At 41.0% G+C, this 12,558-nt stretch overlaps 1 protein-coding gene across 1 annotated transcript in view; it reads right to left on the bottom strand.

The window, feature by feature from the left end:
- The window catches only part of LOC111565178 (caveolae-associated protein 1-like), a 29,690-nt gene extending 19,303 nt beyond the window's left edge, over positions 1-10,387 (bottom strand). The window contains exon 1 of the mRNA XM_023265198.3: positions 9,539-10,387. Coding sequence (XP_023120966.2) covers positions 9,539-10,069 — 531 coding nt within the window. The 5' untranslated portion in view covers positions 10,070-10,387. The remainder of the gene's footprint in view (positions 1-9,538) is intronic.
- Between the last annotated feature and the right edge of the window lie 2,171 nt (positions 10,388-12,558).

Here is a 12,558-nt window from a genome sequence, read left to right as displayed (position 1 = left end):
TTGAAATTGAGACATTTGCTATCTATACTCTGTCTACAAAAAGGCAGAAATCAATTCCATAAAATATATTGGTGCTTTTTATACTATTGTCATGTCAACACCGCAGGAGGCTCAAATAACATTTTTTCTATCCAACAAACAGAATTCCTGCCAGAGTACCAAGTGAAAAATAAGTGTTTAAGAAAAGGAGTATTTTTCAAGTCACAATCAGAAATGCCATTCAGTTTAATTCATTAAAGACGCTAACTTTCTTTGAAATGAAGTTTGCCGTTTTAAACAACAGAACACTAAATGGAAGAGAGTCTGTTGAGGCTAATGACTAAGAAGATCTACACAGCAAATATGACTCTTGCAGGCACTAAACATCTCATACACACAGTTTTAGATGATTGTAGATCAAAAGCAGATCCTAAAGTCTGCATAAGAGGGTGTAATTATCAAGTCATTTTAAAAGTAAATGAGTGGTCAACTTATCACAAACATCCCTCTTTTCAAGACCAATAATGTAACAGGCCATGAGAGGATTCAAAGCTGGAGTCATATGACTGAGAAGATCATATGAGGGAAAACAAACTAATGTTTTCAATAACCACAGCTTTTGACTATGAGTCACTGACATTTGAGTCATGTGGAACAGTTCCTACTTAGAAACAAACAAATAAAAAAGATCTTCAGTTTAACACAGATCTGACAGATAGTTTCTCCATGGATGTCAAGTGAGCTGCATTAGAGCAGGCTTGGCTTGCGTTGTGCTACAGTGAAAAAGTGGGAGGGCATTTTTGAACAACTGAGCTGAAACAAACTTTAAAGAGTAAGTAACAGTGGTAAACACAGTGGTAAACTGCTCCTGTTAAACAAGTAAGCACTGTGCATAGACAACCTACTGATGACTATGTGAATAGGATCGAGAGATGTGAGTGCTAAATTAAAACAAAAAATTCACACATGTGCTCAACAGAAACTGGGTTGGTAATGATTTAAAAGCCAAAGATGTGTTATAAAGCAGCATATTCCATTCTGTGGTCTCTTACTTATGGATGTTTTCTGTCTCGTTCCAAACTATTGTATTTGAAACACATAATTTCTGCACCATTTATGCCTAGCATCCACACTACTGCTGGACCCATTGTAGCTGAATGTTGGTGTGGATATTCAGGGATGAACACTCAGGGAAACGATGATGCAGACCTGTGTTTACTCTCTGACGGGGTCTAATGTCACTATGTGGTGCTCCCTGATTTGCCACATTCCTATTATGTAACAGTCTTCTTGAAGAAAATGAAGACATCAGCCTTGACCTCCAGTAATTATTTTAACATGGATAATGAATTTCAGGCTTGGCTGACCTTGTTGTCTCTGCTGGTAGTTTGTATGGATGGGAGGCTCATCACAGTTTTTGAAATGAGTCGATACATTGGTCACTAAATATTGCTGAATATTGATAGGTCAAAAATGTTATTTATTTGTCATTTTGTGTTTCTTATTTGGGAACACAAATTGCCAAATAATTATACATGCAGCGTAAAACCTACAACCATCTCCTTGGAGCCAGCAGCTGCCACAGGAACTGCCACAGGAACTGCCACATGGGTCAAATGCACTTGAGCATTCTGCCATGGAGGCTGCAGCTTCACTGAGATGCTTGAACAGTTCAGGTCTACATCATGATATTAACAGGGAGGTTTGCCTGCTGAGACAAAATAGCCCAAAGTAAAGACAGAACAAACACTGGAGCACATAGATACTAGTTGGTGTAAAGATGATGTGTACAGTAATGGCACCACAATACAAATAGTTCTTTTAAAGTTATTTTTTGGCCTTTATTATATAGGACAGTGGAGAGAGAGACAGGAAATGTGGGGAAAAGAGTGAGGGAAACACATGCAGTAAATGGCCATGAGATGGACTTGAACTCATGACCGCTGCATCAGGTCTATAGTCACTGTTTATGGGTCACCTGCTCAGCCAGCTGATCTATCTGGGCACCCAATACAAGCATTTCTAAGCAGAACTGCACATCTTGCAGAAATTTAGTAAATTTAATGTAAATACACAGGTTTTATAAATCTAAAGTTAGTTCAACTTAAAATCTCAGAAGATACAAACATAATTTTGACGCATTTTGACTTGAAGTGATGAGTTAAATGATTGAACTGCTTTAACATTTCATCAATCTTTTCAAATTTTAAAGATGCCCAGTCTTTCATTTTTACTCCACCAAAGAACATGGCGGAGTTATGTGTCGATTGGCGCTGGTTTGTCTGTCTGTCTGTCTGTTAGCAAGATTACTCAAAAATGGAGTAACGGATTTGGATGAAATTTTCAGGGAAAGTCAGAAATGACACAAGGACAAAGTGATTAGATTTTGGTAGTGATGTGACTTATAGTCTGGATCCATGGATTTGTTAAGGATTTCCCATTGAGATAATGGCACGGCGTCACTGTAACTATGAAAACAAGTGAACAGTACATCAACTGTCTGCTGACGATCACATGATTGCGATCCTACTACAAATCCACCACAGCAGACTTATCAGAAATGATACAAGGAACAACTGATTAAATTGTGGGTGTGTTTCTGAGTCCCATCAATTCCCACCGCCCACTACATATTTAGGTCACGCAATCCCTACATAACATACACATGCATAGCACATGCCTGTGCTCAGCGCAAGGTATGGGAATGAACAGTGTTGGCAGAGTACTGTGCTCTCTGAGTGCATTTCTTGTTAAAGTTGAAATAGCAAGATATATTTTACAGTGTAAAAATACAAAGGAAACTCAAGTATTCAAGCCGAGTGAGAGCACATGCATTTTTTAGCAGACACTTCAGAATCAAGCAGAAAACAAACTGATAACTGATGACAAACAGTATCTCCATGTCACAAACAAGCTTGTAATGTCTACGCCCCGTCCTCGGATCTCTACAACTAAACAGGAACACAGTCTTTTAAAGGCCCTTTCCTTCTCGCAATCAAACAAGTATGTGATAGTTGCTATTTTTAGATTGCTCTCCCCTTCTCTCGCTGTCTCCTTTATCCTCTCACCCTCGTCCTCTCCTTCTCTCTGTCCTGTCCTCCCCATTTTGTCATTAAGCTCTCTTCAGTGGAGCTTTGACCTGCCGCCTGATGTTCACACCACTCCTACTTACTGTTCCAAAGCCAAAAGCTCTCCACTAAAAAAAAACATGCTCCAAGCCCAAACAATGTTACACACAATCCAGGCTGTAAAATGAGCTGGGCACAATTCTGGCTCACATGTCCATATATGGACCTGGTCTGACCTGTCTGAGAAGAATGGGTTCACTCTTGATAAATGTAAATGCAAAACATCACTGTGAGTCTGATCATTCTCAGGCTGTACTTCATAGTGTTGCAGATATGATTCAAATCTACAGAGAGCAAACCATGAACAATTTAATTTGTAACTTATTCAGCTGAAGCTGTGACCTGAGCAAAGTAAGAGGGCAGTTTAAAACCATCATTAAAAAACGTAGGGAACGATATGGCAACAAGTGTTCAGCTTAGACAAAAAAAGCTGAGCAAGATCTGCTCTGACAGAGTGTTTATGAGATGTTCTTTCAATAGGCCAAGATCCTGATTCCTTTAAAGGTCAGGAGAGGCAGAAGAAAGAAGGAAAAGGACAGACTTGCATTTGTGTTTTGAGCATTTGGCTGATAGAGCATGAAGGAACACAGAAGAACTTATAAATTAAAAATTAAGTAGTGGTTGTGGCATGGTGACTGCTGTTTGGCCACTTACTAGTAAAGCCCCATCTGTGACATCAGCATCCCACATATATAGTTGCTACAAGAGACTGAAGTTAACATTCACAGTCTCTTATGTGGTATATCCTACAAAAACGTTTGGTTAAGGTCGGGAAAAGATGGTGATTTAGGCTGTGTGTAGCGTTCACTCTATTAAAGAAAACCATGGTCTTTCCATGACTGTAACAGTGGCTGCTGGGCTTCTTCATTGTTCCAGCACTGTTGAATAAGAGTCTTTGATTTCATTGCCACGTGGTCCATGTAGCTCTCAATAATTCTATATAAATCTGTCTTTGACTGCATTTGCTGTAATTTACAGAAAATATTAATGTAAAACGTGCACTAATTACCACATTCACAACAGCCCCTCGCTTTAGTATAGATATAGGATGTATTTTTTCCCTTGCTCTTTTGTCCATAATTACCCACATCAAGACCTTCACATAAACACACAAAACAACTATCAATATTCCTTAACATAAAACAGCACTCCTTTACCACAAAATCAAACTGTTAGTCAAATTTCCTTCCTGAGTCAACAATGACATCTAGATTCCTGCCGTGGGGATGTAGATTGGCTGACAAATGTCCTGAGAGGCTGGTTATGATTGTTGTTGTGTGCGGGGGGACCAAACACAATCACCTCCATTTTATTTTCATTTAGCTGACGCCAGTTTTTAACCATCCAACACTTCACCTCCTGGTAGCACACTAAAATGACCATGAGGGGTGACGGGACAGCGACACAGGCTGAAGCTCATTAAAGTTGGCAGAGCAGGCAGGCAGGCACCAGAGACGGATTGTAAGCAGGCAGACAATAACCCATCATATACAAACAATTTCCGATAAGAAAAAGTTTCAAAAATCTGTGTAAGTAGTTGGGGTTGGCCAGGACAAGACAGGACAGGAAGCAGGAACAGTGTTAAGAATGGAGTTGATAGAATTAGAACTTGTTGTTTAGAATATTAAGCAAGGCTTTAATTGCTATCATTCCCTTTAAGGCGTGGCTGCACAGTAAGTGCAAAGCTGGAATAAAAGTTTTGTCTTCAGATCAAGCGTAAAGAGACTATGGTTATGATGTGAGATACTATTGGAGATTCAATACTATATATGGATAGCAGTGTACATTCTCAAAAAAAAAAAAAAAGTCCCGGTAGGCAATGATACTGTCGTGTTGAATGGGATTCTTTACAAAAGCTAAAAAAAATTGCTATAGAAAGAGAAGTACTATGCCTAACATAGGGGGGACAATTACAGCAAAAACTGACTTTCAGAAAGTTACAGACCCCCATTCAACAGTCGAGAGATGTGTTAAGAGCAGCTCACAATACAAACTGAGCATAAGACATGCAGTTTGTTGAGACTGAAATTCCTCACTCTCATTACTCCATAGATCCGAAAGACTGAATACTCCTTAGAAACACAAAGATGCTTCTTATTTGGGTTTGCAGACAGGGCCCTTAATAAGTAATTTAAACATTACTGTGAATGATGAGCTCCAAGATGTTATGTCCAAACTGTATGCATTGCTTTTTGCTGTTACTTTTCATGACCTTTGAATTTTTTTCATTTCAGATCTCTTTTGACAACATGTGATGTAAATTATCCTGGTGGGTGGAGGACCTGGGAAGAAGGAGAAACAGAGTTGTGACTGATTCCACATGAGGAGGAGGAGGCAGGAGCAGGTTAGAATGGAGAGCTGAGGATGCCTGAGCCGTGAATCAGCTGTCTAAATATGGTCCCTGCTCTTCATCGCAACGCACCCACCCACATCCCATACAAAGTAAATGGACGCCTCCCCTTCTTCAAGTTTATCCTTCGCTCTTACTACTCCATATACTGCAAGACCATAAACTGTAGCATCTCTCCTTGTAGCCATTCATAGTGTTGCACTCAGGTGCACACAAAAAAGTGATGGAGCAGTGGGTTGAAGAATGAACAAAATGCTCAAGTACATGCTCAAGTGGCTCAAGATAATTTAGTGATTGATTTGCGCTTTGATTAATTTGCAGGACAGCATTAAAATTAAAACTGCAATCTTTTTTTTTTCTGCTAAATGTTCAACACTGATGAGTGGAGCTTTAATTTTTTCTCTCTCTCCTGCACACTTTGTTGTGAAGAGTCACATTCTAGGCTAAATACTGAGTGAGCACAGGAAACTCTAAACTCTGGCATCACCTGTCAAGCAACTGGACACAGATGTAAAAGAGTAAACCTCTGGCTCGCTGAATGTTCACGTTTAAAAGAGCCAAAGACAGACACATAGACCCAATCACATGCCGACACAAACACACCCACGAACAGACTGCTGCACATGCAGGGAGCCAGGCGCTTCCTACTGATGTGCTGACAGAGACGCCACTGATTAGCATCCACACCGTACAGTAGCCTGGGCTAGCCGGCATACCAGCGGCATTATGGGGTATTGTTTCCCTTGTTGGCAATACCTCAGCCAGATTTGACTTGGATCTGGCTGCTCCTAGATTTGATTAATTGTAGTGAGTCATGCTAGAATTAAATATAATATGTGACGGCACAAATGTTCAATATTTGTAAAATTATATTTAAACCCATGAGAAATATATTCTTGCACGTCAGAGTGCAATGAGGTCACTAAGTCTTTCGTATACTACTAAGATGCTTTTAGAAATACATAAATACATGTATAAATATTTGTTATATATGAGATTGATGACATTTTTCCACAAGAAAACAAGATCAACTTCATCAGTCTATGTTTTGTTAGGACCACACTTGTGAAGGGGCCCAGGAGAAGCGAGGCAAAGACAAGCAAGTCGACAGCTGCTAATAAAGCAGAGATTAAGCACCCTGTTCTCCACTACAAAGCCCTCTTGCTGCGTCCTCCCTGCGTGAGCTGGCCCTCTGTAACACTGAACACCACTCAGTAACAGTATGTTTTCATTATCAGCGGAGTGCCAGGGCTGGGCTTTTCCTCAGGGCTCTAACAGCACAAGTACAGATCAGGGTGTTTGAATCAGAACTCAATATCTTGTCTGACACCGTCTAAAAAGGGCTAAACACACAGAAAACCGTATCTGCCACACTGTAAAAACCACTCAGGAACAGCTTGAGGAACACAACAAAGAGCCCAAGGTGTTGACTTGGCCTCTAAACTCCCAAGATACCAATCCAATCAAGAATCCACAGGTGTAGCAAAACAAACCTGATTCATGGAGGCCCCACTTCACTACCCACAAGGCCTAAAGGATCTGCTCCCATGGTGCCAAACACTACAGGACAGCCACAGTGGTTCGGTGCTCATGCTCCAACATGTCAGAGGTGTTTTCACAGCACATGAAGGACCAACATAATATACAATAATAGGCAAGCGGTTCTGATGTTGTGGCTTTAATCTACAACTACATTAAGGCCATCTTCTTTCTGCTTTGCGTTATGTTCCTGGAGTACAATCACAGAATACAACTACTGCTGCTGCCTTGTATGTCCATGTATGTTGTGAGTGGTGTTTGTGATGATGCATGGAGGAATACATTGACAGCCCTGATGAGTCCCAACAAAGGCTAAGTACTAATGTGTTGACACACTGTCAGGGCAGCCAGACGAACAGTGTTACAGTTCACTAGGGGTGTTGGTGGGTTTTTCACTATTTACTGCTGATTTTGAAAGAATCTGACCTTAAGGAGCAACAGAGGAGCACAGAAAATTGAAAACAGAACAACACATTGTGGTTTGCTTTTTTAATGAAGATGAATCTGGTGTTATGTCATTGTTGGCAACCATAAACAAAGCCAGTGTTTTCAGTTAGTGAGGGAGCCAGAGATAAGCATTTCTGGGGGAGTTTCTCTTGCCACAGGGCCCAAGAACTTAGCTGATGCTGGAAAAATCCCAACCTGTCTTGTTTTTCACTATGCAGTATTCACGCATAGATTGTATTGGAAACTTTGCAACCCTCAGCTTCGAGACTTTATTAGATACTAATTTAAACTGATTTATGATCCTCTCAGATTGGGAAACAGCAGTCATTGAATTCCTTCATATGAAATAACGACATTAGCTTTTTCTTGCTCAGAGCTCTTCCATGCTCATCTGCAGATGGCAGGATAACAACACCATGGTGTATGCCAAGTCAAGGTAAGGCCAAATAAATTGTGCAAGCATGCTAGACTGGCATTATTGTACAACCATTCACAGTCAGTCTGGGTTGCTAAAATGGAGCACTCATTTGACTCCTGCCCAACTCTTGGATAAAAACTGAGGGAAACAGAGAGCGTGTGGTTGGTCCAAGCCATGATGTCTGAGTCAAGGGTGGAAACTCTGAATGTTCTCGCGCCACTGTGCAAAAAGCTGCAAGCTATTACACATCACACTGCAGCCTCACAGGCTAAAAAAAGAAACAGGGTTCTCCTCAACTCCCTCAAAGAAAAAAACATTTTGCTCTCCGTCTTTTTAAATGAAACATCTGCCCCTCAGAGCTCTCCTCTCTGCTGTCCCTCTCTGCTACCACTCCTCTACCTTGAACAGAACCTTGAGCATGCTTGTGGTATTTTCCATCTTTGCTTAAAAAAGTGGGAAAGAGTGAAATGACTTTCCGAATGGATCCCGTATGACTTTGGCAGGCAGTGAGCTTGGCTTACATGTGAAGGCTTCAGGGAAAGCTTGTGTTCATAGTCCTATGCATAGTGTTCTGCAGGAGAAAACTCTCTGGAAGCCATCTGTACTGGATACTGAATATTCAACCATTGTATACTCGATTTGGGATGGAACAGAGATGATGTAGAACAACATATAGGAACATAACAGTCATAGACCTATGATCTCTGCTTCTGTATGTTGTCTAACAATGCATGATCTAAGTCTGCATGGACAGTGGACACAATATAAATCAGAAGACACTGGCACAAATGTTTGTATACTGATCACAGTCACAATAGTGTTGCTTGGAGCATGTTAGTATCTGTATTTAGAAGCTATTTCATGACATGTAGTTCAAGAATACTTGGAAAATGTAACACATACCAAACTGGAAAATGACTGGAAGCTGTGTTATCTGATAAATAAGCGTGAATATTTGCCTGTTGTATCCATGGCTGTGGATGTGTCTTAGCAAGTTGCCATGTTTTATTGGATTATGTTTAGTATGAAAATGTCAGTTGCCTCATGCTGTAAGACTGTATATTGATTCACGGTCTCCATCTTAGCAAAATACTTTTTTTTGTTTTGGTTTATTCAATTATTGTGCATGGATTCATCCTAATCATATACTGTATCTTTATGTGCTTTGCTCCTTTTGCACATTGTGAGTATATTTTAATTACACTTTAATAGTTTCACTCCATACATTTGCAAATTTTGAGCCACTTTGTAATAAAGTAGTAGCTGACAAATTCAGATGTAACAGTGTCTCTTTATTTCTTATCTACAGAAAAATCTTACTGTCTGAGGGGCATGTTTTTAGTACTGTCAATTCAGCACTGAGCACTGGCCAGCAGTAATTAACCCCTCCCTAAAATCCTCTGCATTTAAGTAAAGTGAGCAACATTTTTGGAAATCCAAACGTTTTACATTTACTTGCTCTACACCACCTCTGTATCATTTTCAGTAAGATTTTGTGATAAGCGATGTAGCAGGAACTACACTTCCACCCACATCCAAAACCCCAACAGTTGTGTGGTTCACCCATGGGCCACACCCTTCCCTCATACGATAACATGACGTTTATATGAACAACCAGATACCACAAACAGACAGACATGATCACACATGGAAACAGGTACATGAACACTCTCTCACCTGGTAGATCATGACTTTAAAGTTGCGTCTCTTGAGCAGCTCTGCCTCGTTGTTCTCCAGCTTCTTGATCTGGCCTCCCTGCTTCTCCAATGTGGCCCTCACTGTCTTGACATTGACGCTCACCTTGCGTACCTTCTCCATCATCTTATTGACACTGTTGGATGTGGTGCTGTGACTCTTGGACAGTTTTGTCAGCTCGCCTTGGATGCTCGTTACTGAACGCTCCATCTCCTGCTGCCTGGCCTCCAGCCCACTCTGGGTCTGCTGGATCTGGTCCACTGCCCCAATGATCTTGTCAAGCAGAGACAGTACCATGACCCCATTTGCCTGTGGATCCAGCTTCGCTGCCTCATCCTTGTCTTCGGTGTTGTCCCCCTCTGCACCCATGGTGGACAGCTCTTTCTTGGCTGCAGCCAGGACATCATCTTCATCATCTGAGGGTGGGAGGTTGACCTCATCGTCTGAGATCTCAGTGAGGGTATGAGGCTCCAGCTGGCTACTTGATGATTCCAGTGCTTCCATGGCTGCCATGTCGGTGGATTTGTATTATCAGCCGATCAACCTCTTTTCAGCACTTTACTTTTAGATTCCTTCTCGACTGCTTGTCTTCTCAGCCGTTTCTTCCTTTTTTCTGTTCCGTGGACCTCTGTTCTTTTTCACTCCTACTTATGAACTCACTTGTCTCTCTCCAGCATACATGCACTCTGTATTTCTTTGCTGTCTGTCTGTTCTGCCTACTTCAAGTCCCTGGAGTCAGGCCAGTGAGCAGGGGAAGCCAAGCGATGCTGGATGTGAATGCCACACCAGGCAGAGAAACCCTCCAGTCAAGCGGCAGCCGGCAGAGTTTTTTCTCTCTCCAGCAACACCCCCCTTCCCCCTTTTTTTCCATTGGACTCTCCCTTTCACCTCAAACTCCTCCCTTGTCTCCTCCCTAAATATACTCACACATCAGAAAGACTCCACCTCGATCCAACCCTTCCATGATTCAATGACACACCCCCTTGGTGGAGCCTTGCCCCATCAGCATGGTAGGAATAGTCAGCAGAGCTGCACTGATCTGCTTGTATACAAGCCGAGGCACAGCCAAAGGAGGAATGTCAGGCAGGATTTGTTCCTGTTTCCACCCTTTTCTCCACTCTGAAGAGCATGTTCAGGACATGGGAGGCAAGGCTGGGTTTATTATGGATGAAGACATAAGAAAAAAGGACAAAAACAAGTCCTGATTGGAAACAAAAGATCCTTTGATGAATATGATAAATGTTGTCCCTGTAAAAGCTAATAATGTGGCTAAAAGTCAACTAGCTTTAGGTGAATACAAATAAGATTTTATGGTCCTCACTTAAACTCATTTACCAGTTTTTTAAATTTGCATCTCACTCATGAAATTATTTTGACTCAGTATTCATGAGTTTCCATGAAAATGCAATTCATTACTAACTGTAAAAGGCAGCTAAAAGTTCATGAAAACCTACAAATTAACTCTGATTATTCAGATTCACATTATTTTGTCAAGCTAATATTCTCAGGATCAGGAAAGAATATACATGCTCAAGCACTACCTGCAGCACTGGCTTTGACTTTGATCATGTAACATCTTAATAGTTTTTTTAAAAAATCCTGTTAATGTACAATTTCACCCATGATGTCAGTTCCAGGCAGAGCGCTTGTCTGAAGCATGTAATATACCCCAAAATACGAGCTCAACGGTAAAAATGTTTTTCTTAAATGAAGTTCGGCCGTTGCAGGTAATAACAGCTGAGGATCAAAGTCAGCAGCTGCAAGAAATAAAATGTTTTGGATAAGATTTTAGAAAGGCATTGTCTCATATGGAATCAGTGGAAAGTCTTTTTCCACAGAGCGCATTGGCATCATAACGTTCATACTGAATTCCATATGCAGCTCAGTGGCACTGTCTGTTTCACTCTGTCTCTGCACAGCAAGGGAAAACATTCTAATGCATGCATGTTATGAAAACCACATGGTACCCCAGAACGAGGCAGAACGCTATCTTCGAAAAGCTGTTTCTCGTAGAAGTCTGCCACAGTAATTTATGTACATTATGGGAGTTCCATGCTCCCAAAATTGCTCACTGGAAGCAAGCCAGTGTCCTGGATTAAACTCTGCACCATGTGGAACTGAGAGGGGTGAAAGTCTACTGTGGCCATTTGTAAGAGGAAAATTTCTGCAGGATCTCATTAGTACTGACTCAACACTTGGCCACTTGTGGACTATTCAGCCACATCTGGTAGGCCTTATTTCAGGATGTTTAGAGAAGTGGTATTGGTAGCACTTTTCTTTGGTATAAGAAATAATGTGTAATAAGCATCTCACAGATGAGTTACAACATGACAATCATTTAATCAGAGCTTTAAATGCAGTAGTGAGCCAAAGTTTTAGCATGTAAAAGTACAGGGAGGATGCTTTCAAATATTCCAGGCATCTTAGAGAACTTGTGTAGTTCTTCAGTGGATTCAAGCTGTGTCAGTGTCTCCTGTCTCTTCATATAATCCAGAGTGACTCCATGATGTTGACATCGGGGTTCTGTAGGGCTTTTATCACTTATTGCAAGACTCTGTTTTTTTCCTGATGGTACTGTGCTATAACAGAATCCAAGCATCTACAGTGCCTACAACTTTTGCACAGCACTGTAGTTCAGGCTGTAGAAAAGGTAGAATGTTTCAGGCTTCATGGCGTGACTGACTAACAGCTGCTATAATAAATGATTTTAGAATAATAGTGGATTAAATGACACGTAAAGTGAAAAGTGTTGCTCATGGTGATGGACCCTGAGACCCTACTACCTGTCCAACATCTAACAGAAGATCAGGCTGCATCGCAATGCCAACCCCTTTATCCTTTTGAATGAGTTGAAGGAACCTTACAATGCAAGCCCATGTCCTGCAGAAAGATGTTGCTTGGACTGATATGCAAGTGCACATTTTTGGTGGATTACGGCGACAAATATTATGCAACAAGTATTATTACTACCACACAACAAAAACACTATTGCTATAGTTTTA

The sequence above is a fragment of the Amphiprion ocellaris genome, chromosome 18 (genome assembly GCF_022539595.1).
Source record: "Amphiprion ocellaris isolate individual 3 ecotype Okinawa chromosome 18, ASM2253959v1, whole genome shotgun sequence".
NCBI classification, from domain to species: Eukaryota; Metazoa; Chordata; class Actinopteri; family Pomacentridae; genus Amphiprion; species Amphiprion ocellaris.
The sequence above is the reverse complement of the archived record's forward strand: the minus strand, read 5'-3'. Positions and strand labels throughout refer to the sequence as shown.